The sequence below is a fragment of the Lepidochelys kempii genome, chromosome 14 (genome assembly GCF_965140285.1).
Source record: "Lepidochelys kempii isolate rLepKem1 chromosome 14, rLepKem1.hap1, whole genome shotgun sequence".
Taxonomy (NCBI): Eukaryota; Metazoa; Chordata; order Testudines; family Cheloniidae; genus Lepidochelys; species Lepidochelys kempii.
This window is the reverse complement of record NC_136393.1, coordinates 28,970,014-28,997,309: the sequence shown is the minus strand read 5'-3', so window position 1 is coordinate 28,997,309 and position 27,296 is coordinate 28,970,014. Positions and strand designations below refer to the sequence as shown.

Here is a 27,296-nt window from a genome sequence, read left to right as displayed (position 1 = left end):
AAACCCAGACTTTGACAAGCCCTTTGTGGTGTTCACCGACGCCTCAGACACGGGACTGGGGGCGGTGTTAATGCAGGAGGATGAAAAGGGGGAGAGACACCCCATCGTGTACCTGAGCAAGAAGTTGCTACCCCGGGAGCAACACTACGCGGCCATCGAGAAGGAGTGCCTGGCCATGGTGTGGGCCCTCAAGAAACTAGAACCCTATCTCTTCGGGCGGCACTTCACCGTCTACACCGACCACTCTCCCCTGACCTGGCTGCACCAGATGAAAGGAGCCAACGCCAAACTCCTGAGATGGAGCCTGCTCCTGCAGGATTACGACATGGACGTGGTCCACGTGAAGGGAAGTGCCAACCTGATAGAGGATGCGCTGTCCCGGAGAGGGGGCCCCGAACTTCCCCAGGTCACTGGTCAGCGTGACCCCGCTCAGTTCAGTCTCAAAGGGGGGAGAGATGTGACGATGTGACTCAGCAGGGAGGGGGGAGTGTTGACCTGGGAATGTGCCCTGGGGATGGGAGACCTGAGAACCTGTCACCTGAGCCAGGAGGGGGAGGGGGAGGTGACACCTCTGCCCAGGAATGTGAACAGGGGCTGCAGCAGGGAACCTGCTGGGTGAGTTTAGTTTCAGTTTGGGGCTGGGGAGAGGAACACAGGGAACCCCAGGGCTGGGGTCTAAGCTCCCTGCTCCCCCAGAAGGACGTGATTGAGGGGTCCTGGTTGTACCCACAAGCTCTGTTTTTGGACTGTGTTCCTGTTGTCCAATAAACCTTCTGTTTTACTGGCTGGCTGAGAGTCTCAGTGGATGCCAGGAAGAGGGGTGCAGGGCCTGGACTCCCCCACACTCCGTGACACCCCCACCCCACCTCTGGCTGGCAGCTGGAGTCCAGGCAGTTGCAGGGAGCCGTGGATGACCCTCCACTTGCCTGGGGTGGGGGGCTGAGAGCAGCCCCTGGTCCATATCCCTCCCCCAGTCTCCCTGCCCAGAGCAGGTGGAGGGTCTGTAGTTCCCCACAGCTGCGGCTCTTATCATGGCCCGGCTGCTGCTCTGAGGCCCTGCTACCAGCCAGAGCCGGATCTTGGTAACAGCCCCAGGGCAGCTCTGGGGAGCCATGGACCCTCCGTCTGCCATTGGGGGTGGGGTGGGGTCTGCCTGACCCTCCGGGCTCCTCTCCCAGAGCGTCTGAGGGAAGGAGCAATCGACAGAACGGTGCATGTTCCAGGGCAGCTCCAGCCCCGGTGCTGTCAGTGAGACGTGTCCTCCCAGCCCTGCCTGACGGGTCTTTCTGTTTCAGACCCTCCTTGTAACTGCCAGAAAAGTCCAACCTGTGGAGTTGTGGTTGCACTGATAGTTGTATCGTCTGCTTTGATCGCTGCCATCATTGCTCTGGCAGGTGAGTTCCCGGCTTCCGCCCCGCTCCCTTCCCCTCCATCTACGATCTCCGTGCATCCCATTCCCCCTGACCTACCACGCTCGATCTCTCCTCCCGGCCTGTCTGGCTTCTGCCCCTGGGACAGAGGATTCCTGGGGGATGTTCCTCCATGACCCTCCTCCTGCTCCCTCCCAGACCCCTGCACCTGGGCACTCTCTGTGTCGGGACGATCTGACTGATATTAGCCCCCCCAGCCCATCTCTGAGCACTTTGGGTCCAAGTCACCTTTGCCACACGCCGTGAAGCAGTCCCTGACCAGGGTGTCCAGTGGGACAGGGTGCAGTGCAATGCTGAGCCCTTTGCCTTCCCTGCTGAAGGAATTGGCGGCTGTGATTGCAGAGCCATTGGCCAGTATCTTTGAAAACTCGTGGCGAACAGGGGAAGTCCCGGATGACTGGAAAAAGGCTAATGTAGTGCCAATCTTTAAAAAGGGGAAGAAGGAGGATCCTGGGAACTACAGGCCAGTCAGCCTCACTTCAGTCCCTGGAAAAATCATGGAGCAGGTCCTCAAAGAATCAATCCTGAAGCACTTGCATGAGAGGAAAGTGATCAGGAACAGCCAGCATGGATTCACCAAGGGAAGGTCATGCCTGACTAATCTAATCGCCTTTTATGATGAGATTACTGGTTCTGTGGATGAAGGGAAAGCAGTGGATGTATTGTTTCTTGACTTTAGCAAAGCTTTTGACACGGTCTCCCACAGTATTCTTGTCAGCAAGTTAAGGAAGTATGGGCTGGATGAATGCACTACAAGGTGGGTAGAAAGCTGGCTAGATTGTCGGGCTCAACGGGTAGTGATCAATGGCTCCATATCTAGTTGGCAGCCGGTGTCAAGTGGAGTACCCCAAGGGTCGGTCCTGGGGCCAGTTTTGTTCAATATCTTCATAAATGATCTGGAGGATGGTGTGGATTGCACTCTCAGCAAATTTGCGGATGCTACTAAACTGGGAGGAGTGGTAGATACGCTGGAGGGGAGGGATAGGATACAGAAGGACCTAGACAAATTGGAGGATTGGGCCAAAAGAAATCTGATGAGGTTCAATAAGGATAAGTGCAGGGTGCTGCACTTAGGACGGAAGAACCCAATGCACAGCTACAGACTAGGGACCGAATGGCTAGGCAGCAGTTCTGCGGAAAAGGACCTAGGGGTGACAGTGGACGAGAAGCTGGATATGAGTCAGCAGTGTGCCCTTGTTGCCAAGAAGGCCAATGGCATTTTGGGATGTATAAGTAGGGGCATAGGGAGCAGATCGAGGGACGTGATCATTCCCCTCTATTCGACATTGGTGAGGCCTCATCTGGAGTACTGTGTCCAGTTTTGGGCCCCACACTACAAGAAGGATGTGGATAAATTGGAGAGAGTCCAGCGAAGGGCCACAAAAATGATTAGGGGACTGGAACACATGAGTTATGAGGAGAGGCTGAGGGAGCTGGGATTGTTTAGCCTGCAGAAGAGAGGAATGAGGGGGGATTTGATAGCTGCTTTCAACTACCTGAAAGGGGGTTCCAAAGAGGATGGCTCTAGACTGTTCTCAATGGTAGCAGATGACAGAACGAGGAGTAATGGTCTCAAGTTGCAGTGGGGGAGGTTTAGATTGGATATTAGGAAAAACTTTTTCACTAAGAGGGTGGTGAAACACTGGAATGCGTTATCTAGGGAGGTGGTAGAATCTCCTTCCTTAGAGGTTTTTAAGGTCAGGCTTGACAAAGCCCTGGCTGGGATGATTTAACTGGGAATTGGTCCTGCTTCGAGCAGAGGGTTGGACTAGATGACCTTCTGGGGTCCCTTCCAACCCTGATATTCTATGATTCTATGATTCTATGTTGCTCTGAGGTTACCAGCCTGGCCTTCCTGGATCTTCAGGTCACGCCTGTGGCCGGGCGGCAGGTGCTGCCCTGTTATTGAAATGAGCCGGAGAACTCAGTCTAGACCCCTCCACCAGCGCAGTGTGGAAACCCCCAATCGCTGAGCGTGGCCATGAAGGCTCCCGTAGTACCATTCACACCCCCGGGCTGCCCAGACAGCGTGTGCTCGTGCAGAGGGCTTCTGTTTGCCGTGAACATGAACCCTGCTGTATCCCCCCGTCGTCTGAGGCAGGGGGTGTTGGAGACTGTCGGGGGTGGGATTTCTCTATTGCCCTGGGATCTGATCACTGGGCCCCAGGAGGGTTTAGCAGCTGGCAGAGGGGATTTAATCCAGGTCTGTCTGCATTAGTAATCCTCTGTGCCGATGTCATGACATCCGTGCAGTTGAATTGGGGCAAACCGCTAAAGGAGACGCACCGCACTGGTGCACAAAGCAGCTTGCCTGTGTGCAGTTCGCTGCAGGAAGTTACCAGAGCGAGCCGCACTGCTCCAGCGCATCTCCAGGAGGTGTTTGCCCTGATGTCACTGCGTCACTGTGATTATACCGGTGCAGCTTGTTTGGATACAGATGGGCCCTGAATCCCAGCTCCCTGCTGTAATGGCAGGCTGTTGCAATGGGCAGCATTGGCTCTCACTGTGTAAGGTGGGAATCTGTGAGCTTAGGGTTGGTTACACACCTGCAGGTGCAGGGAGCTCTGCAGAACATGTGGCATCTGACCTGGAGATGGATGGTGGAGACAGCCTGTGCCATCAACTGTTAGTCACTGACTTCTCTGCTGAGTTCAGTAGGGGAGGGGTGTGGGCTACCGTGCACTGGACAGTTAAATCTACAGGGTCAGACATGCCTTGTGCGTGAGGTGAACACATGCTCGTTTTCTGATCACCGCTGCCACGTTTCCTAACTCTTCCCGACTCAGAGTGTCTGTTCCACGCTGAGCGCCAACCACATGGGAAGGCTTGAAAACCAGCTACCGAGTTACTGTGGTGCAAACAAAAGTGATGTGCTCAAAAATGTCTGGAGGGGTTTGAGTCCGACTCCTCTCAACTAGACAGGCCTTTCAAATCCTCTTTGGTGTCACTTATGGGTGACCCCCCTGCTGCTCTTTCATGGCTCTGAAAGGGTTACACTGCTCTGAGGGCTTCCAGAAAGTGCCTTTCTTGCTGCTGTGTTTGGGGAAAGAAAAGTCTGCAGGTAGGAGGTGAATAAAGTTCCATCATTCCTGGCCCACAGTGCAACAGGTCACTTCCCGTGGCTGTGGTTTCTGGCACCCCCTTGTGGCTTTCATGTCCCTGAGTGAAAGTTCCCACGTTCTTCTCAGTTGTTCACCTGCTGTTTGTTGCGAGGTTGAACGTCCAGCTGTTGATCTTGTGCCTGTGGTGAAATGCTCTGAGCTGTGTCAGTCCCTCCCAGGCTGGGAGTGTCCCTGGAATCCTTCTTGCCAGGCAAATTTATTGTGACAAACACCTCTGTCCCCCTGTGTCTGATTGCCCTGGACCAGCCCCAGCTGGGGATCCCAGTAGGCTTGGCAAGCCGGTCAATTGACTGCCTGTTTGGCCGCAATCAAATGCTCCAGCGAGAGCCCTGGGGGTAGGAGTAAGCCTGCCTTTCGGATTGCGCCTTGGAGCCTCACTGGTGTTTTTCAGAACTTGGTTTCAGTGTTTTGCCTTTTTTTTTTCTGAGTTAAAATAACTCAATGAAGTACAGGAGTACTTGTGGCACCTTAGAGACTAACCAATTTATTTGAGCATGAGCGTTCGTGAGCTACAGCTCACTTCATTGGATGCATACCATGGAATATGCATCCAATGAAGTGAGCTGTAGCTCACGAAAGCTCATGCTCAAATAAATTGGTTAGTCTCTAAGGTGCCACAAGTCCTCCTTTTCTCCTTGTGAATACAGACTAACACGGCTGTTACTCTGAAACCTGTCAGTGAAGTACATTTTTTAAAAAAAATTAGGTAGATCCGTATCTATCTAAAGCTAAACCTACTGGAGAGAATGACGTCTTGCTCTTTTTAGTTACGGTTCTGATAAATTTAGTATTTTAAAATATCTGACCACTATCTGACACATTTGACTGGTCAATTGACCAATTTTTGTACCAGTCAAATGCCCAATTCTAGGTGCAACTCTTACCCTCCGTGTGACTGTCTCATTCTCAGTGCTGGCATCTAAGCTTTCATCAGCTGATCTGTGCCCCCCTGCTGGACCCTCGTGCCCAGACAGCTGGGTCGGATACCGAGGGAAACGCTACTATTTCTCCGAGAGGGAAGGGAGCTGGACCGACAGCCAGAGCCGCTGCTCTGCACCGGGTGCCTCCCTGGCTGGGATCGACAGTGAGCAGGAAATGGTGAGAGACTCTCGAATTGCCAGACACTGGCCTTGGCTCAGCGGCGGCTGCTGCAGTAGGACCTGGTCTCTGCCCCGTGGGGTGAGCAGCAGCTCTGAGCCCTCCCGTGCTGGGAGGCCGGAGTGAATGAACTTCCAGGATCTGAATCCCAGCCCTGGCTGGGCCCAGGGCCCTACTGTCAGTGTGTGATCACAGGGATTGCCCATTCTCCGCTCCCCCCTCCCCAAATAGGGAGACAGCTTCTGCCTAGGGCAGGGCTGGCTCAAGCATCTGCTGGCCTGCTGGCTGCTGGAGTGGGACCGAGAACCCAGCCAGTGCTCCTGTTGTGGGGATGGGAAAGGAGCAGCCAGCTGAGGAGGCGGGGGAGGAGGGGATCCTCTCACATTGACCCCTCCCACTTCAGCTTGACTCGCTCCCTCCTCCTGCCTTGTTGTGGTGAGCGGTGGCTGATCTGTGAGAAGAGACGTCTCTGCAGAGAGTTCAGACCCAGCAACTGCCCCCAGCCCAGGGGGACTTGGGGTGTGGGTGATTGGGAGCACTGGGGCGGGGCTGCTGTGTGCAGTGGGAGGGTTAAGACTGCCCGGGTGGTCTTGTGCTTTGCAAGAGGGAGGGGAAAATCCCCCCCCCCCGAAAATAAACTGAGCGCCCTTCAATATGCGACTGGGATTCTCTGCAGCACAGAGCCCTGGAGGGGCGGTGGGGGGAGCACGGGAGCTGGGGCTGATACCTGCTGTCCCTCGGCTTTCTTTAAGGCATTCCTGCTGCACCATAAGGGTGTCTATGACCACTGGATCGGCCTCCGGAGGGAGCAGGGTCAGCCCTGGACATGGGCCAACGGCACCAAATTCAGGGACCTGTGAGTCTCTCTCGCCCCTCTGGACTAATTCCCTGGGCTTGGGGGTTCTGGTGTCTGAGCGGTTTGAGCTCAGGTCGATCCACCATTCAGTGCTAGTGAAACCACCAGACACGGCCCTGGTCCGTTCGCGTCCTGCGTGTATCGGAGACCGATGGGAGCCGGCGTGTCCCTGAACTCTCGGCTCCTCCCCGCAGCACGGTGCTGGGCCGGAGACAGAGCCCGCCATAGCCAGAGGTGCCCTCGCAGCGCGCTGGGATTTCAGCTGGGACACTCGCTGTTCTCCCCCAGCCCTCTTCAGCAAGGTCCCTGGGGTGTCTGACCCCCCCCGGGGAAAGGAGGCAGCAGGGAGCTCAGGTTAACAGTGGCTGCTAGAGAGGGCAGCATGCCGAGCAGTGCATGGCAGGTGCAGGTCCCGCTGGGGATTGCAGCCGGCAGGTTTGAGTGACTTGGCTGGTGAGGCCTCTGAATCCGCAGCAAGGCACCGATGTTAAAGGAGCCTGTGGTTCACAGGTGCTGGACGCCTGGGGCTCCCACGGGAACGGGGTACAGTAGTGATGGCTGCCCAGCCACCACCCCGCGATGGGTTTCAGTGGGCTCCAAGTGTGATCACAAAACCTTGAGCCCGGAGAAGGGTTTGAACCCCGGAATTCAGCACTAGAAGCATGAGCCTCTGCCATAGGAGCGAAAGAATCCACTTCTTTAACTGAACCCCCCCCAGATTGATAAAGCTCTTACGCAGGCCAGCCATTAGAGGGGGGTGGAGACCCCCCACTTCCCTGGTCTGGTTTACTTCAGTACTTTGAAAACTCAGGCTGTTATGGCGCTGGGTCAGGGCTCCCCAATGGACAGTCCCCATTCTGCTGTATTGGACCCAACCTTTGGATCGCACCTGCTTCCAGCCTGGGTCTGAATAGCCTCCAGACACTGTCCCGAGTTTGGGCCTCTATGGCCCTCTCCTGGGGTACAGACTCCCTGTCTGGTTCCCTCCTTAGGAGGTGGGACCCTGCAGATCATCTGCTGTAGGACCCAAAACCAGGTCTGAACCCTCCCAAACCTCCCGAGAGGCATGTTGTCCCTAGAGCTCCACCCTCCACTCCAGATGAACTCTGGGAGGGTCACGTGAGGATTACAAACAAGGCTCACATGCTTTCACAAAGGAACTTCTTCAACACTCTCTTTTTCCCTCATCCCCAATGGAAAGCTCGAGAGTTATAGATCAATGGAAAAGGAAACCCCTGAATGCAATTTCCTCTTTCAGTGTCATCTTGGTTCTGCTCCGTGTGTTTCAAGGAAGTGAGATCCCTCCTGCCCCCAGCTTTTCCTGCTTGGTCGTCTGGTTCTGGTCTGCCCCTCTTGTTCGAGGACCGGTCCCTTTTGACAATCAGTCTAAGAAATTCTCTCCATCCTCCTGGGGACTTTCCATTCTCCAGCACCCCTGTGGGCTGCTCAGCATAGAGGGTCACAAATAGTCAGTGGTTCTGCAAAGCCCCCGCTGTCCTGAGCTCTGCTCCTGAGGGGCTGGGAGAGTAGCTGCTCCGCACTCAGGCCTGCACTGTGGAGAACGGCTCCCCTGGCTGGGACTCGTGTGAAATGCCCGGCCTCTGCCTGACTGCAGCTCCCTGGCTTCTGTGTTGCAGGTTTCAGATAAGAGGAGGAGGTGACTGTGCGTATCTTAACAACGAGAAAGGGGTCAGCAGCTCACGGTGCTACATGGAAAGACGGTGGATCTGTAGCAAACAGTGGAGGTGTATGTGATGAGGCCAGCAGCCCAGGCCCAGGTGAGTTCAATTTCAACAGCTGGAGATGGTGGTGCAGGGTACGGGGAGACTGAGGCACATGTGCCGGGCTGGGCTACCTACACTCAGAGCCCTGGGTATAAACAGAGAGACTCAGCCTAAGCAATTGCTTGGGGCCCCCAGCAGTTCAAGGGGGGGCCCTAGTCCCTTTTTTTATTATAAGAACTTGTCTGTTTTAGTATTGGGGGAGGGGCCAAAAGGCAACTTGGGGGGAGGGAGAGGACGGGATGGGGCGGGTCAGAGCCTCTCCGCAAGCTGGAGAGAGAGAGAGAGAGACACACACACCCCCCCAGTGCCTGTCTTCCCACTTCCACATTGTAAGGTGGGGGGGAGGACCGAGGGGACGGGGCCTCAGGGGAAAGGGTGGTGCAGGGGACGGGGCCCCGGTTCGGGCTCCAGTGGTCCCCCCGCCCCCCCAACACACACACTTTTAGGTACTTCCACTGCCCCGGAAAGCCGAGTGTGGGGGGGACTGGGCTGTCGCCCCTCCGCAGCCAGCTGCTGCACACAGGGCCTGCCGGGGAGGGGCTGCGGCTCGCCAGGAAGCTGAGCCCGGGCAGGGATCGGGCTGCTGCTGCCGCCCCTCCCCAGCCAGGCTCTGTCCAGCAGCTGGCTATGGCCACTTGCTCCCTGCCTGGGGCCTGGCTGCCCAGTCTCTGTGGCACAATCAGTTAGCGCATTCGGCTGTTAATCGAAAGGTTGGTGGTTCGAGCCCACCCAGGGACGCAGATCTGCTTTGGGGGGGTAGGGATAGCTCAGTGGTTTGAGCATTAGCCTGCTAAACCCAAGGTTGTGAGTTCAATCCTTGAGGGGGCCATTTGGGATCTGGGGCAAAAAGTGGGGATTGGTCTTGCTTTGAGCAGGGGGTTGGACAAGATGACCGGCTGAAGTCCCTTCCAACCCTGATAGTCTATGAACAGGGGGAGGGGCGGAGCAGCAGGAGGACACAGCCCCGCCTCTGCCACCCACATGTCTGGATGATGCGCCTAATATGGTATCATACGTCACTGGCCGACAGTCTATAGCGGGGGTGGTCAAACTACAGCCCGCGGGCCAGGGGACCCTCCTGTCCGACCCCTGAGCTGCTGGCCCGGGAGACTCGCCCACTTCCCCGCAGCCATAATCCGGCATAATCCCTGCACAATACTGCACATGTGAAATGTACCAACCACTTCCCACTCACTCACTGGATACCATCTAACCGTAGACTTTCCCTTACCCACCATTCAATCCACAGCCTGCTCTGGCATCCCACCTCACTGCTGCCAATCCCCATGGCAAGACCCCCCCAGTGCCTTGCTTCTGAGACAACATAACAAGTTTGCAACAAAATGAGGCAGACTGGATCCTTAAGGTACAAGGCTTCCTGCGCTTTGATGGGGTGGGGGCAACCCCTGGTTTCCTCGTAGCCCAGTCACAGCTCGGACACTCCTCAAACTAACGCCTATCACATCTCTCGACCTGCCTCACCCTTCAGTACAGCTACAGGTCCCACAGAGAGTGCAGCCGCTGTACATGCCGATAATCCCAGTGCCTATTGCCTGCTCCAGGGAGCAGAGTTGAGGTTGCCTGGGCATGGACCTTAACTCTGTAATTCCCAGGTTTCTGATGCTTGAGTTTTGCTGATGCCCACGTCCTGGAAGGGAAGGAGCTGTCCCTGCCTGGCAAGCCGGACCTCTGCCTGCATGAAGTCTCTGCTGTTTAACTGATTTCAGATTCCTGCCCCTGGTTGGAGCTGAATTCACCCTTCTGCGGGGTGGCGGGGTGGGGGGCAGTCTCTCGGAGCGAAAGAAAAGAATTAAGGTCAGAAAGGACCATTCTGTCCATCTTCTGTGCAACACAGGCCCTAGAACGTCACCGAGTGCTTCCTCCAGAAAACCTACGACATGGGACTGAGCCAGAGCACGTCTTCTGGAAAGACATCTCCATGCATTCGAGCCAGCTGGTCAGAAACAATCTTTCTTCTGCAGTGACGTGAAGTTAAAGGACATGGAGACGAAGAAAACCTCGACTCGGGTTGTTGCTGGAGCTGAAGCAGAGAGGCCAGGACAAACACGGCTAGGGCCCAGGACTGACTATCAGCAGATCTGCCGTTTTCTATTTCTGGCTTTTTGACCATGAGCGAATCACTTTGCTTCTCTGTGCCTCAGTTTCCATCACTATAAAATAAAGCTAATCAAGGTTATGTTTTTTTCTCTCCTCTTTTTCAAGGCGGGACACTTAGAAACATTTGGGGCCTGTCAACGCTACCGGACCAGAGTGTATATGTAAGCTGATGACCCCCACATGTTGTTCAGAAGCTATGGATGACACAAACTCCTAAGGTTGTTATGTGCTTAGCCCCTATGGCACAGCTGGGCCGGGCGGCCTTTTCTCACTGTGCTGTGTGGAGCAGGTTCTGGGCACTGGGGATATGAAGAGGCTCTCGGGGACTAATTCTTTAAAATAAATATCAATGAACTGCAACCCAAATAATAAATCACTGCTGCTAACATTGGTGGGTGATAAAATAGTAGTGGAGTGGTAATTAATGATGAGGACAGGGCAGTGACACAGAGCAATCGGATCCCTTGAGAAGCTGGACCCATTCAAAGAAAACAAGTTTGAAAATAACCAAAGGAAGGGTCCTATAGCTAGCAACAAAGCATGCAGGCCACACCTACAGAGTGGGGAAGTGTATTCAGGAAAGCACTGACTGTGAAGAGGATTTCGGGGCCATGCTGGGCAAGCCATTCAACATGAGCACCCAGGGTGATGCTGTGGTGAACAGGGCTAAAGCCATCATTAGATGTATGAAAAGAGCAGTGAGGCGCAGAGGGAGGTGACACATCATGAGGAAGACTGATCATGGAATCCTGCATCCAGTTTTGGCTTCCACCTTTGAAAAAAGATTTTGAAATATTGGAGATGGGGCAGCAAAAAGCAATGAAACGTTTTGAGGGTTGGAGAAAAATGCCTGCGAGTGAGCTATTGAAAGATCTCATCCTGTTTAGATGATAAAAAAGATCGGGAGGTGACGTCATTGAAGTGTTGAAGTGACTTCATGGAGAGAAAATATCGGGTATTAAAGGGCTCATGAATCTAGCAGAGAAAAGCATAACAAGACCCAGTGGCTGGAAACTCAAAAGAGACCAATTCGTATTCGAAAGAGGGCACACATATTCAACCATGAGGATGAATCACCAAAGGAACAAACTAGAAAGGGAAGTGATGGGAATTCCCCAGCTCTTGATGTCTTCTAATGAAGACTAGATGCCTTTCTGGAACGTGTGTAGTCAAAAACTAGCTCCTATGCTCTACAGAAAGCATGTGATATGCAGGGGGTCAGATGACATGCTCTAATTGTCTCTTCTGTCCATAAAGTCTGTTAATTTATGAAAAACTGAGCATAGCATGGGGAGAAGCCTCTGATGTTTTACTGTGTGGTTGGTGTCATCCCCACAAGGAAGAGTCATTGCGTGGGGTAATCCAGGGGAAGCAGCTGAAACATCCAGTGTGGCTGGACAGGGGCAGGACATCAGCACTGCAGGGGAGGGGTGGGTGTGGCAGTGACATCACAAGGGCCTTTGGCAGGACCTCAGCCTATTGGACAAAGGTGGTGGGGAGGTGATGACCTCACAGAGAGATCTTGACATCAGCCAGGCAGGACAGGGGTGCAGGACAGGGGCAACCTTGGAGATCCCTGTGGCTTTGCTTCAGCACGTCTCCTTCTCGAGGTCTCTCCTGGAGGACTGAGAGAGCATTCACTTGCACGTACGTGAGCGCAAGGAGGACCCTCTTCGGAGTTTTCTCCTTTTCTTTTAGTGGTTTTGCTAGAAAACAGACCTCCCTGTATAGAAGGTAAGAGCCTCGGAGAAGTTTGGAACCTGCTCAGTCTGATCCATCAGGTGCCAGCTGATTTTTAGGAAAAGAAAACATTAGATTGTGGGGGCAGCATTTTATTTCCGACCTAGGACTTTGTCCCTTAGAATTACTGGGGACATTGGGGTTTCTCCTTTTTGTTTTCCCTTTTCCTCTGTCCCGCCTACCTTTCTCTTCTTGCTTCCTTTGTCCTTTTCCTCTGTTCTCCTCCCACCACCAGGAGCTCTGTGGGTGGGGCGGGGACCGGGGGGGGGGCGGTTGTGGGAGGCCCTCACGGAGAGGTGAGATTGGACTAGTGCTCCGAGAGTGATCCCCTCGGTGGTGACCAGGGCTATTCTTTGGGCTATTTGATGAGAACCCTTAGCCTCCCACCCCTCAAAGTCCCAACCTTGATTGGCTGAGGAGGGGGGTATTAACAGGGAGGAAACTCTGGTCTTTGTTGTTCTCTTTTATGACCAAGCAAATAAGTCACAACCAGTTAGATGTTTGACCAATGTGGACGCTGCTCTCCATTCATTGTCTCAGAGCAGTTCATGATCCTCTCGAACATTCCAATTCTTCTGAAATAATTGCTGAATAATTACTAGGAACAATTGTTGGTCTGTAGCTTTTTTGAGAGCAACTCTGCTACTGACTGGCTGCATCAGCTGAGACAAGTCACTGCTCCTTTCTCAGCCTTCGTTTCTCCTTCTGTCAAGTACGAATAACAATCCTCTCCCACCTACCTCGCCATGGGTGGATGATGGGGATGCACTGAAGAGTGTCACTCGGAGCAGTGCAGACTAGGGGGTGTCCTATCACACTGAGCCATAGCAGATTATGACCTAATATTCGATTTTATTTGTATTTTATTGTTTTGAAATTGTGAAGAGCAGCAACTACTTAGCTCAGACTGAAGCATCTCATCTAATTTTCCAGAGCATAGTGTCTCTCCTTTGTGTACGATGAGACAGTTTAATGCACTATGATAAACAGGAGATGCTCTTCTTTTGCAAACAAATATTTTTGCAAAGAATTTTCCTCCTACTTGTTACGATTTATAGAAACAAAGTGGTTTCGTCTGAATGGATTTTCTGACAGAAAACGGTTTCCATGAAAATGTTCACACCTTATTTCCTGGGCTTTATCCCTGCCTCCGGGGGGTTGTTGTCTGTTAGTTAGAACAGGAGTTAGGACTGTTGTCTTCTCTTTCTGGCTCCGTCCTCATTTTGCTGTGTGACACCTTAGGTAGGTCCAATGGGAACAGGGTCAATTCTCTTACTCCAGGCAGCAGGGAGCCTGGGTGAGATAAGGGATGTTAAGGCCGTCTGCGAAGGAGAAAGGGATGTTTCCAGGTGTTGAATGTCAAGAATTCTAAACTTTGCTAAAATGGCTAGTCTCGAGAAACAAGAACTAGTTGGGGCCAAACTTTAACCATTGTCTTTTTTAAAGCCCATTCAGGGATGTGAGTCCCAGAGAGCCTAGAGAGGGGGAGCAACTTGCCCAAAGTCCCACAGATCAATAGGCAGCAGTGGAAGCAGGAGTGACACCCCCTCTCAAAGGCAGGGGGACCAGACGTTAGGGCCTGGTTGCAATTGCCAGCTGTGGGAGGGAGTGTGCGGCAGTGGTTAGTGAAGGGGTCCATCCATGGCTCTGACACTCAATGTGACCCTGAGCTGGAAGCTGAGGCCCGTTTGCCTAGAGTAGGGTTGGGGTCCCATCACTACAGCCCAGCGGGGTTGGGAGGCTCCAGGAAGATGTGTAAAGTGCTGGGATGTCAGGATCCTGGAGGCGCTGTCACCTCCGCCCTAGGGCCGTGTTCTGCATCCCCCTGCTGCTGGCTGAGTTTCTCCGTCCCTTGGCAATAAGACAAATTCTTGTTTTTACAGCCAGTCGATTGCCCTCGTGTCATCACCCTGCCTGCTGGCTGGGCAGGGTAACTCCTGAGGTCACCACCCTCTCCAGCCTGCCTTGGGCTTGGAGAGTGAGGAGGAGGGCGAGGGACGTCTGCTGACCCTGAACATCCGCCATCCATCATCCCATCACTGAGAGCAAGTGAGTGGCATTCGGATTCCTCGGTGTCTTCCCGTCTGTGTGGGGAGAGGCAGAAAGAGGGGAAGAGAATATCTCCAAAGGGGGATTTCATTTGCAAACAGCCCCGAAGAGCTCCTCTCTCTTAGACCAGGCAGGGGCTTCAACAGAGCCGTCTCCAGTGTGTTTGGAAAGGTTCCAGCAATGGGGCTCCCAGCCCTTCCCTTGTGGGACACTGGTCCCCAGGCTGAGAGTCTCTGAGCTGGGCCAGACCCTGTGAGCTGCTGAGCCTGGAAATCAATGGGGAACGAGGAGGGCCCTGGTCTTCCTGTGCTTAGGGTCTCAGTGACTTTGACATGGGGAATGGTTTCCCAGGAGAAGTCCGGACACCTGGGTTCTGTTCCTTCTCTAGCCTGGGCGGGAGAGTGGCCTGGGACGTCAGGAGGGGGCTGCTTGTCCAGAGTAACCGATGGTCTTTGGGACTTACGCCATTGCTGGAAAAGGATGAGACTTCCTGGCTATTGCAGCAGCAGGGATTATGAGGGGAAAGGTTGGGAGCAGATCATGCAATGAACTCCTGCCCGTGTGTGTAGATGGCACTCCCTGCACTCCTGTGCGGGCAGAGGGGGCGGCTGTGGTTGGAGGAGGGAGGAGGAGGGACGGAAAAGGCCCAGGAGTGAAAGGCTGCCTTGAGCCCAGTCTCACCCCTGCTCCCCGCTCGGTTCCAGGATGGCCAGGCTCCTGCGGATGTTGCGGAGGAAGGCTCTGCAGGTGGCCCCAGAGCCTGAGGGAAGCAGCTGCCACCTTCCCAAGGGGCAGAGCAAGCCCTGCGTCCCCGCTGGCAGGGAAGCAGCTCCCGTCCAGGCCAGACGGCGGAAGTGCCCGGCCTTCTGGAAAAGGACCCTTGCTCCCGGCGCAGGCGCCAAGCTGGGAGAGGCTCCGACCAGGCCCCAGTGGAGCTGGCCCAGGCTGCGGTTTGGCAGACGGGACCCAGCCCAGGAGGGGCGCCGGGCAGGGTGGCTCTGGGGCTTGTTGTGTGGGCAGCAGCGGCCCCAGGAGCCCAGCCCTCCTTCCCATCAGGAGGCCTCGCCCTGCCCGCTCTCTGAGGCCCTTCCAGCCCCCGCCGGCCAGGAGGGGGAAGGTCCCTGTCCCAGCACCGGCAGCTCAGCCTGGGACAGCGGCAGCACCTGGGCCTCTGGCAGCAGCCAGGCCGACGGGCGCCACTGCTTTGTTCCAGGTGAGGAGCCAGGCTGGGCTCCGGGGGGGCTGAGGATGGGATGTGAACAACCTGGGCCCAGAGGCTCTCCCAGGGATACGGGGGGGGGGGGTCCCCAGCCCAGGTGTCTGGCCTGAGCCCTGCGAACCCCACGGACAGCAGCAGCCGTCACACAGCTGCCCCTTCCGCACGGGGACCTGGGGGTGGGGGCGTGAAGAGCTGCTGCCACTTGGTCCTTGCTGCTCCGGGCGGGGGGAACAGGCACCTCCCCTGGAGTCCTGGGCAGGGGAGGGGGGCTCTGCTCTGGGCTTCGGCAGCTGATGCGGGCTGAAGGCATCCCTGAGAGGGAGGTTTGGGGCCCCATCTGCCCTGGGGGCCAGAGGTGGGAAGGGGGGTCTTGAATCCTGCTCTGCCCACCACGCCCCTGTCCTTCCCTCCCTGGTGCAGGGACACCCCTGGATTCGGAGCAGGAGGAAGGGGTGGACATGGCCAAAGATGAAGCTGCTCTCAAGCTCATCCGAGAGCAGCTCCAGTGCAGAGATAAGGTACAAATGTTCCCCACCTGGGCTGGAACCAAGATTGCCCTGTCCCTTCCCAGCATCCCCACCCCCTGCCGAGGTTCTTGTCCCTCCTGATCCACCACCCCTAATGGGACCCTTTTACATCCATTATGTGGGACCCCCAAGATGGGGGTGTTTATCCCACAACAGCCGAGGTCGTCTCCCCCGACAGGCACTGTCCCAGTTCCTGATCCTGCTTGTGTAGGAGTGGTGGGGGATTTGGACAATCGGTGGGTCCCCACAATCCCCCATTGAGGCCTGAGCCCTGGAGCTGGTTTGGGTGGGGCAGGAAGGTCCCTCGCTAACAGGTTCTCTCTCGCTATCCCCCACTCCTGGTGGGTCCAGGATGAGGGGCAGCAGCTCCTGTTCCTTCAGGCCATCTACCCCACATGTCTGGCTGCACGGGAGAGAGGGGAGGACACACTGGAGCCGCGCTGCTGCAAGGCGGCTGTGGTGAAGAGGATCGTGGTGAGTGAGACACGCCATACGGCAGCTGGAGGGAGGGGGGGAATTGTGGGGCTGGGGGGCAGCTGAGAGTGGGGGACAAGGAATCACATGGTCCCAGCTTGGTCGTCGGGATGGGGCTGAATGGGGACAGTTTTAACAGGGAGGAGGAGAGAAGGAGATTGGGAGTGAGCTGGGCAGGAATCCGGGAAGGGGGACAAGTCGGATGGGCAGGAAGGAATCGGGGGAGCGGGAGGTGGTGAGGGATCCTGCTGGCCATGTGGGGCACTGGCTGTGTCATCTCCTCACTGGGAGGTGTCAGTCGGGCCTGAATCTCACACGCTCCTTTGTCTCCTTTGCGTCTCACAGGAGCTCATCGAGGAGCTTCCCGATGACTCGTCACCCAGCGCCGTCCTCGCCCACTCCCTGGCTGCAGTGGGCAACCTCTGGTACTGAGACAGCCCCACCCCCCCACCCCGCCGGCTCCCCTCACCCCAGTGCTGCTCAGGCCAAAGGCTGGGAGTCACCGTCACTGTCCCTCCCAGGTCACCTCCCAAGAGTGGCACCTCTGGCAGAGATGGTGGGGAGGGAAGGGTCACTCCCTCCTGGTGGGGCTCTTCTTTTCACTCCCATAACATGACAGGGGCCTTGGGGAGGGGCTCATTCCCGGGCTCAGATACAGGAGGGGCAGCAGGCTCCAGGGAACAGGAGCCATTCCTGTCCTGCCACTGTCTGTCTGGGACGCCTTGGCCTTGTCATTCCCTAGCTAAGTGCCTCAGTTTCCATTCTCACCAGCCTGTGCCTCTATCCCTGTGGCTTGGTGTCCGTGTTGGCCACAGTCCCACCCCCGTACTGCACAGTCTAATACCAGCTCCTCTCTCTTGCCAGCACCATGAAACCTGCCCTGGAGCCAGCCCTAGAGACCCACCTCTTGCGAGCTGCCCTTCACTCCGTCTTCACCCTGGGCACGGAGAAGGACACCACCGACATCCAGGTACCTCCTCCTCCTCCATCCTCTTACTTTTCCAGAGTGCTCCTTGGTCCCTGCTCCCTTGATTCACTGGAGCTCCAGATTTACGGGTGGGGTAACAGAGTTGGAACAAGCTGCAGGGTTGGATCCTTGCCTCCAGCAGGTTAGAGATTGCCCCTCCCTGGGGGATTTCTTTCTTTCTTTCTTTCTTTCTTTCTTTCTTTCTTTCTTTCTTTCTTTCTTTCTTTCTTTCTTTCTTTCTTTCTTTCTTTCTTTCTTTCTTTCTTTCTTTCATAAGCCCTGTTTTATCCAGAAGCCCAGCTTCCATCCATAGCAACTTGGCTGTTTCATACTCTTCTGCTAAAAGGCACTCTGCAGAGACCTGCTAAGCTCATGGATCAAAGGTCCAGGGGTCATCAATTCTTGCGAATTGCCTGCCATGGGATGTGAAGGAGAGAGGCCAGGAGATGTGTTTGGGAGTCTCCCCATTGCTTCCCAGAGACCCCTCTTCCCATCCTGTGGCAGGTATAGGCCCAGGTTCCCTAACTCTGACCCATGCTTTGCAGGCTCTGCACAAAGTCATCCCAGAGGTCCTGGATGCCATGCTGGGGAACCTGCTGGCAGAGTCCCCAGACACAGACAGGCTCCACTTCATCTTGGAGGTGAGCCCCATTTCACCTGAACTCTTTGGGGGACTGGTAAGGAGAGACTGGAAGATCCATTTTCTACTGGGTCCTCCTAGCTGGGTCCCCAGTGGGTCATCCTTGGTTGGGGAGGTCAGTGCAATGCAGTGTCAGGTCCTTCCTTCTTGAGGGACAGAGGAAGGATCTGGGATTTCAAGCCAGAGCTTCTGCCTGGTTCTGCTGAGCACTAACCACAGGGCTTCTGGTTGTCTTGGGGAGTGAGAGTCTGAAAACCCACCCTTCCCCCACCCCTCCAACACACACACCCCATGAGATTTGGGAGATGGTTCTCAGAGAAGAGGCACATGCTCCTTCCTAGAGAAACAGGAGGATCCCAGGGAATCAGCCCTTCCCTCTGATCTGCTCTGAAATTCCTGGGGGGATTGTGTTCTAAGTCACTCCCTACATCCCCCCAAGGATTTTCGTAGCAGGGAAGGGCCGAGGGTTCAGTCTCCTTTCTGGTGAACTGTTCAGGAATCAGGAGTTCTGGAAGGAGGGGACCAGCCCCGACCGCGAACATTGTCCCAATCGAGAGAGACGCTGACAAGTTGTGACCTGTAGGGTAAAAGCTGCATCCTGGGTGAAATAATCCCCTTCTAAAGCTCTGCCACCAAGGCCTCAGATATTCCCCCCTGAGCAGAATGTCTCAGGCCCCTGGGGCTGGGGGCGTGGGGAGCTCATTTTCAAAGCAGGTACACCTGGCCACTGAGTCTGACCTGCCTCCTTTCCCCGCAGAATATCAACTTGTGGGTCGTGTCCAGGGTGTCGCAGGAGCGAGCCAGGGCCATCAGGAGCAGCACAGCCCTGCTGAGATACACAGTCACCCTCCCTGAGTTTGACGTAAGTGAGCTCCGACCCCAGCTTGCTGGCTCCAGCTGGTGGCGGGCTGGCTCCAGCGGGCTGCAGAATTTGCTGCTGCCGGGGCTGTGGGTTAGGAGGGTTCTTCATGGGGAGGCAGAGTCAGAGCAGGGACTGAGCTAGGCTTGAGTCAAGTTCTTCTTGTCCTGGTTCAGTGTTGCCCCTGGGCCTTTAAGGGGCCCATGCTCCAGTCCCTGCTTGGCATCCCAAAGCAGCTCCGGGCTCCCTTGGCAGCAGAGCAAATGAAGGGTCGATCTCAAGCTCCTCTCCCCCAGCATCTCCTGCAGAGGAGCTAAGGGGAAGGAGCCCTCTGGCCCAGGGGAGCTGACAGGAAAATGCTGATGGAGTCCCCTCTCCTCTCTCTTCCATTAGATCTCTGCCGAGTTCCCCAGGATGGGTCACCATGTGGCCCAGCTGGCTCTATTTGTCAGCGATCCAGACAAGGACATCAGCCGGCAGGCCAGGGAGGGGACTTACCGGCTCTACCAGCTGCTGCTCCGACAGAGGGGTAAGGAACCCAGCTGGGACACAGAACCCAATAGGGGACTGAGAGTGACCGCAGGTGGATAATGGGACCCCAGACCATTTCTCTCAGACTGACCCAGGCTGAAGGACAAGTCTCTCTCTGCCTTTGTTCTTCTCCACTCCACTGTGGAGCCACCAATGGGATTGGAAGGACACAGAAACTGCAACCAGAATGAGGAGAAAAGTCTCTCTCTCTCTCTCTCTTCCAGGCCTGACCATACATGACGCAGAAGATCTCTGGTGCTATGACTGGCACCAGGACAGAAGGCTCTTAGGCTACAAGAATACAGCCAGAGTGGGGGAGGTAAGGGCACTGTGCCAGGGCATGACACAGCTCAGGGGGTGTGGCTGGCTGGGTTCCCTGCAGTGGATGCCTCCTGGAGACAGGAAAAGAGCCCACTCTTTATTTCCAGCTCAGAGTTCCTCATCCAGCAACCAGTGGGATAGGCTGGTGCTAAAGGTCCCACATTGGAACCTCGCTAGTTGCCGTGATTTGAGTGCCTTACATGGCTGCATTGCTCCGTGGCATAAGGAGGATCCCCGGGTGGGTGAGTTAATATAGGATTATGGTTCTGGGTGTCTCTCTGCTCCTTGTTCCCCTGGCTGATCCCCAAGTGTCTGAGAGGAGAGCCCTGAATCAGTCAGTCACGATTGCTTGATCAGACCCTTGTTTAATTCCCTGCACCCTGTAGAAGCAGAGAAAGGAGGTGGGCTTTGCCCAATTCCATTGCCGGTCAGGAAGCCGAATGCCCCAACCTGGGAACTGGGTAGGGGACATAGTGAGCTCCAGAGCTAATATGGACCACATGCGCGCCCCTCATGTCTCCAGACCCGGCCAGGGAATGGCAGAGTATCTGGACCTCAGCCACTGTTCCAAAGAAGCACATTGTCACTGACCCAAGTTGCGGCTACTTGCTGCACAAGTAGAAAATCAAAGACACCCCCCCGCCCCCGTCTCACAACTGTGGTGAGAATATTCAAACCTTCCAACACACCGTAACACAGTGCCCCCAGCCTGGAGTCAAAGGTGAAATGGGTGATTGCCACAACATCACAGAGGAGGCCCTGGAGTGGCTCCTGGATCGACAAGGGCATCGACAGAACGCTGCTCCACAGATGCCCCGTGAGAGAGACTGTGTGAGCTTGTCCTGCCTCACACAAGCTGAATTGCTGTCGCGGAAGAAAAGTCTCCGAGGAGTGTCTGGGATGGGGACTGGGCCATGAGTCTCCTTGTCCTTGTCAGGCTGCAGGTTGGATTCCCTGTGAAGAAACCAAGGAGATGCAGAGGCCATTCCCAGCAACGAGAGAAATCACTAAGCTGTGGGGAAGAGACCTTTGGTCTGTCAGCTCCAACTCCCTCCCTATCTCCCCCCACATACACTCCTCTAGCCACTGAGATGCAGGAGATCTCTCTGCTGGAAGCAACACAGGGTCCCCTGTCGTCTCTGTGCCCTGCACAGCAGAGTGGGCCTGCTCACACACATTAGAGATCCATTTCCAGCCTATCCTGGCCCCTGACAGAAATTGCCCTTCCGAAAGAGCCACTGGAGGCTTTGGTCCCTCAGCATCTGCCACCTTTTAATAAAGGGGCTTCCCTGAGCCCTGGGACCCTGAAAGCCTCCTGGGGAATGAAGTGCCTTGGCCACAGCAACTCTCTTCCCCGCCCTTTGGGGCACTAGACGCCATTGTACCGCCAGGACTTGGAGGCTGGCTCTGGGCAATCTGCTCGAGTCCCGTGTCCTCTTGGTTTTAGGTCTTTGGAAAATTCTTCTCCATTGGTCAGAAGAGATCCTTCCTGCAGACAGCAGTGCTGGCCATCCACGACCCTCTGTTGCGTGTCAGCCAGGCTGGGCTGGTGCTCGTCTACTCCCTCCTGGGGGAAGCGCAGCAACTGATGGGGGTCACGGTAAGCAACTGCAATCAACTCAGGAGCTTGGGGTGGGGGCCAGGGCCTCATTCCCATCCTATTGCCATTCGCTGGCCCGTTCAGCAGGGCTGCCATCCTGTGGCTTTAGCTTTTGTCCCTGGGGTTACTTGGGGAAAGGTCTCAACCTCTCCCCATTCCACTTCACTTCTGCCAGAATCCCTTCTCCCCCCGCCACCCTGCTAGAGCCCCCGCCCTGCCCTACCTGGGTGGGGATGGAAGTAGGGGTGGAGGAGAGGGTTCTAGGAACTTGAGCGGTCTCCCCAGGTGGGGTGGAGGTGGAACAGCTGTCAGGGGCACCGATGGGGCGGTGGCAGGAGCCCACCCGACAAGGAGGGGGGTTGGTATTGGAGGTCACTAGAGAGGACAGCAAGCCTTCATCCTGGGCGTCCGGAGGGTGAATCCACCACTCAGACATGAGCAGTTGCTGGGTGGAAATGATGGTGCTGCTTCCAGGTGCCCTTAATTTTCCCTGATTCCTGGGGAGTGTCTCCGTCTCTGACATGTTCTCGTTCCCCTGCAGCACGAGGATGTCACAGCCAAGGTCATGGGCCAGCTTCACATCATCAGGCACTTGCACCAGATGCCCGAGGCGCTGCAGGGGCTGTGGCTCGTCTGATGCTCTTAAAGGTTCCCCTCCCTGTTCAGCAAGTCCCGCTCCCTGCTGCAGGTACTGCTCTGTCTCACTGTAAATGCGGGGCTAGTGGAAGCGGAAATGGAGGCCCCTGGCACTCACAGAAATTCTCTGCCCTCTCTGTGGAGCTGGTCCTTCCCTCGGCCCCCCAAATTCCTTCATCTGGGGCAGGAGCTCTTTCCCTCCCACCCATACCCCTCCCCTCTTTCCTTGATCTCACCCCCATCCCATTCCCCGTGCTCCCAGGCAGAGATCTTCCTGCCCCATATGGCGCAGAAGGACCTTTGTGTCAGGGCGACAGACTGTCTGCCCAACTGAAGCTCAGGAAGCTCCACATTTGCGGAGGTGAGGATGGGACAGAGCCTCAGGGCTAGCTTCATCTCCTGCCCTTTATTCTTCCTTTGGCCCCTCTAATGGCTCTCAGAGTCTGACATGAAGAGGAGCCTCCTCCCCCCGTGTCTTCTAGGCCCTGGGGTGTGTGACAGCCTCCCAGATGGCTGCAGTCAGAAGCTGAACCACCTCAGGGAGCAGTGGGGGCAGGTCCCTTGTCCGAGGAAACCAAGCAGTGGTAGTTCTCAAAGAGGCTGAGAGGGAAGACCCCGTTCCCTCATGGAGGTAAGAGCCATTGACTTCTTTGGGCATCTGGGTTTCTTGGGGGAGAAATGGGATCCCTGCTGCATAGCCTGGCTGGGAGCTTCCCCCATCCCTGGGACAGAGACATCTCCATCAATGTGCCACCCTTGTTTTTTTCCTAGCAGGAGGCTCCCCAGAGAACTCCTCAAAGCTGTTCTCTGGGACCGTTTCTGGGAGGAGACTCCCTTCCCTCAGTCTCCAACTCAATCATGCAGTCTCTTTCACCTAACATCTCCACTCTCCAGCTCCACTTCCCGCAGCAGGACAAACGGACCTTCAGCTCCTAGAGAACAGACTCTGACCTCCTTCTGATCAGCAATGGGGTTTCACCATCCCCTCAGCAAACCTGTCAGCCGGGCTGGACCGGATTTGGAGTCCAGGGTAGGACTGGGTTCTCTCACCGTCCCTAAGGAAGGGGACACAGAAGACCATGGAAACCCAAGAAGGGCAGGCCGAGCCGAAATCAGGCTGAGGCAGAACTCCCCACGAGGGTGGAAGACCTTTTTTCTGTTCAAGACATTTTTGGACTTTGTTTGGAAGGAGCACGACCCAGGAAGGAGTGGAGTAAAGGCCAGTCACCTGGTTGGAGAGCTGAGTTCCCAGCCAACAAACTGCAAGAGTGAGTATCAGCGGGGTTACTAGCCCAGCTAGAAAGCCGTGACACGAGGCCTGGCCAGCATCTAGCGGTGAGTGAACTCTGGTACGCACCTGCTTCCATTCTGGAAACAGCCTGGTATTGGAGAGTGGGTGGGGAGAGCAGGGAGGTGGGAGGGGTTCCTGAGGCTGGGGTGAGGAGGAAGCTGTGGGGCTGGCAGGGGAAGGACATGGCTCAGCTTGTGGGAGGGATCCTGCTGGCTGTGTCTGGAGTCCTGTGTAGCCTCTTCTGTGGGAAGTTCCCATGGATCAGTGGGGCCTGAATCCCTCCTGCTCCTTTGGTCTCTTTGGGCTTCACAGGAGATGTCTGGTGAACTGCCCTTGGACTCTGGGCCCAGCACTGCTCAGAAATTATTCGCTACCTTCAGAGAGACAGGGCACAGCTCAGCCTGTTGGGTAGGCTGGAGACTCACACTTCACTCAAACACCCAACGCTGAGGTGCTTTGGGAAGCACAGTAACAAAGAAGAGATTTAAGTGAAACTAAGCAGGAGAAAGAGACAAATTTCAAACAGACAAAGAAAACAAAACATACGTTGTAGTGACTTAAACTGAACCTTAACAAGTCACAATCTTTGCCTTAGCAGTTTCCAGACTAACATCTCAGCTTTCCTATCAGACCTTCTTTGATGTCCCTGTAGGGTACAAAACCACTCTCTCGAATCTGCTGTTTTGATTGCTTCGTCTTCTGGTTTCAGACCCTCTGTTCTCCTTCTGGGCTGCCTGGACCCTGACTGTAACATCTCTCTGGCCCAGCCTCTTACACAGATGTATGCTGCAGCCAGCCCAGTGCAGGGAGCAGTGGGGACAGAAGATCTCATCCTTTCAGACCAAGCAACAGGGGTCCCAGTGAGGCTTAGATGGAAGATCCCAGGCATGTCCTGGAGGTAAGAACTGTCCACTCTTCTGGGCACTTGGGATTGTTGCAGGTAAGAGGGGGCTCCTGTTCCATAGCCTATTTGTCCTCATGACTGTGTTTTTTTATTCTCAGAGGATGCGTCCGGGACCCTGGAGACTGTTTCGTGAAGGAGGTTTGAGCGGGGAGAGATCAGTCACTGTCATGACCCATGGCTCATAAACCCGGGTGTGCAGGGTTCCTGGGAGCAGCCACCCTCCAGGACGCCACCTGGAAGTCTACGAAAAACTGCTTAGCTAGGACTGACGAAGTCCAGACCCAGTTTGAGGCTCCTATTGGCAGAGTCCCAGACCAGCTAATCGGCCCCCAGCACCTCCTTAAACCAGCAGCAGGAACAAGAAGCTGTCTGAACACCCGAGCTCCCACCCGCCCCCTCTGGACCGCAAGTTGGCTGTTCCTGCTCCCACTCCCCAGGCTTGATTTCCTGGCATCCGGTCTCGGGGTGACTCATCTGACTTGAGGTGCTGAACACAATTTGGTCTTTTGCTTCTGCTCTTCCAGTGTCCTGACCCAGCTGACTCTCGACTCCTGTCTCGTGAGTGTGGACTCTGCCTCTGCCCACTAGATCTGGCTGCCCATGACTCTGCCATGACACTGACTTTTCTACAATTCCTCCAGTGCCCTTTTCTGCTCTCCAGCTCTGCTCTCCCAGCAACACACACCGATCCCTTGGCTCCCAGAGTCCTGCTTACCTGCTATTCAAGGGCTCAGGGGGAGAGCTTGTCTTGCCCCCTCCCCCACCACAGCTGTCTTTCCTCTGGGACTCTCCCTAGTGCAGAGGAGAATCAGTCCTGGCAGCAATTCAGGAAGTCACAGAAGGGACGGTCTGCTCAGCTCCCTCTGCAATGCCACTGCCTCGGACCATTACGAGTGGGTGCCCAGTGACTGCACCGTCAGCTCCTTGAAAGACTGCTGGGGGCAGGGTAGTCGTGTTTCCCGGTGACCGCGGGAAGCCATGCAAAGAGTGCGGCATTGAGGAGACTCTCCTGCTGTCCCAAAGGGTTTCTGTTCTCCCGCACGGTCAGACTGCGGGGCCGGCTGGCAGAATGGGGAAGAGCTGGTTGGTGATGAGTCGGAGGATTCACCATAGAGGTGGCAGTAGCTGCAGATCCTGGAGTCCCTGTGGTCGGGTTACCATGCGTCCGGATTTTCCAGGATATGTCCGGCTTTTTGGGTTTTAAATCGCCCTCCGGGAGGAATTTGTAAAACTCTCCAGAGGGCCGGGATTTCCTTCCCAATGCAGCACTCTGGGGGCAAGGGGTGGGGAGCTGTGCGCTCTGCGGGGGAGCGCGGCACTGTGTCTGGCTCCGCACCCCAGACACACTGCTCTGAGCAGCAGGGTAAGGGGGCCGGGGGGCTGGAGAAGGGGCATGGGGTCCCAAGGGGCAGTCAGGGGACAGTGAGCAGGAGGGGTTGGATGGGTCAGGGGTTCTGGGGGGAGCCTGTCAGGGGGTGGGCATATGGAGAGGGGTCAGGGGAGACAAGGGACAGGGAGCAGGGGAGTTAGATGGGTCGGGGGTACTGCGGGGGCAGTCAGGGGACAGGGAGTGGTTGGATAGGTGTGGGAGACCTGGGGGTCTGTCAGGGGGCAGGGGTGCGGATAGGGAGCAGGGCAGTCAGGGGACAGGTGGGGGGGAAGTTCTAGGGCGGCAGTTAGGGTGGGGGGGTGTAAGGACGGTGCAGTTGGAGACAGGGAGAAGGAAGGCTTAGATAGAGGGCGGGGTCCTGGGGGGGGCGATCAGGGGACAAGGAGCTGCGGGGGTTGGAGGGGTTAGCAGTTATGTGGGGGGCAGTCAGGGGGCAGGAAGTGGGAGGGAGTAGATAGGGGGCAGGGCTACAACTCCCCCCTCCCACCCCCCGGAGTGTCCTCTTTTTTGAAAGTTCAAATATGGTAACCCTACCCTATGGGCCAAGCCTCCACTCCTGAGAGTTCAGGCGAACTTCCCCCTGTTCTCAGGGAGTCTTTGGACAGAGGACTCAGTGTTTCCATCAGGCTGCTCAGTTGCAAATGCAGCCACCCAAAGACGTGAAGAATGGAAGCGAAAGAGCAAAGCTGGACCCTCCGCTGAGCTCCTGCAATCAAGTGAACCCAGCCTGGGAGAGACGAGGTGTCTGCAGGGAGCCATGGGAGGAGAAATAAATAGTTCATGATGAATCCTAAGGGCTTTTTCTTGTGTGGTGAAGGGTTTAAAATGGGTCTAGTTACTATCACATTCAACTTGACAATGGCTGTGTCTGATTGAAGGGTAGGTCTGGAAAGGTCAGAGGTCACTCGAGGAGCTTCAAGTCTCAGATTCTGTCCCTATTGCCTGCTTTGAACAGCTGACCTCACCCCAACACATCCCTCAGGTGGTCGCAGTGATGAGCTCTTTCCTCCTTTTTCTGGATTAGCCGCCAGCATGGGGACAGGATACATGTGGCCAAGGAAATGGAGAGGCATGGGGGTCTCTTGCAGAGGCATGCAGAGAACTTGCAGAGTTGCCTGTTTATGCAGCTCCTCTTGGGGGAGCACGGTAGGGTACCGTGCACTCAGGGCACCATTTCAAATTTTGGTGGTGGCGGGGAGGATAATTTCACCATGATTAAAAGGGCTACTTTGGCACCTGAAAACTCTAGTGTTTTGGCAGATAACTTAGCAAAGAGCTGACAGGAACACTTGCCAGACTGCTTTCCGGGGAAGACAGCTGTAAGAATGGATCCAGGGAATGGTTCTGCATCTCTGAGCTGTTTGGACACTTTCAGGGAACATTCCAGATGCAAGAGAGAGATTCCCCAAAGTTATCCTGGGTAACCCTGAGAGACTTACGGAAAACTAGCAGATACCTCATCTCTGCTGTCACTTTGCACTGATAAACTTGGACTGTCCGAACCTGTTCATGTATTTTACCTGCTTTCACCTCTCAATAACTTTCACAAATAAAAGAAAGAAAATTAAATAAATGACGTAGTTACACCGATATAGGGTCGTAGCGTAAACCCGACCTCAGAGTTGTCCCATGGAAATGGAATTATCACAGCAGTCATTAAAGTTAAACATGCACGTAATGGTTTCCAGGGCCGAGATTAAGGCCACAGCTTATGAGAGGGGCAGACGCAAGAAGAGAAGA

At 55.4% G+C, this 27,296-nt stretch overlaps 1 protein-coding gene, 1 long non-coding RNA gene and 1 other non-coding gene across 3 annotated transcripts in view; all 3 read left to right on the top strand.

Annotated features, from left to right (window-relative positions):
- Window positions 1–27,296, top strand: part of LOC140898101 (C-type lectin domain family 2 member D) — a 49,744-nt gene that overhangs the window by 11,694 nt on the left and 10,754 nt on the right. Inside the window, exons 3-5 of the mRNA XM_073311554.1 lie at window positions 1,296–1,394; window positions 5,463–5,650; window positions 6,403–6,506. Coding sequence (XP_073167655.1) covers window positions 1,296–1,394; window positions 5,463–5,650; window positions 6,403–6,506 — 391 coding nt within the window. The remainder of the gene's footprint in view (window positions 1–1,295; window positions 1,395–5,462; window positions 5,651–6,402; window positions 6,507–27,296) is intronic.
- On the top strand, window positions 8,955–9,028 carry TRNAN-GUU (transfer RNA asparagine (anticodon GUU)). Its single transcript has one exon. It is a non-coding gene; the product is annotated as a tRNA-Asn (tRNA).
- On the top strand, window positions 15,354–16,369 carry LOC140897980 (uncharacterized). The gene is made up of 3 exons (XR_013634543.1): window positions 15,354–15,410; window positions 15,837–15,934; window positions 16,295–16,369. It is a non-coding gene; the product is annotated as an uncharacterized LOC140897980 (long non-coding RNA).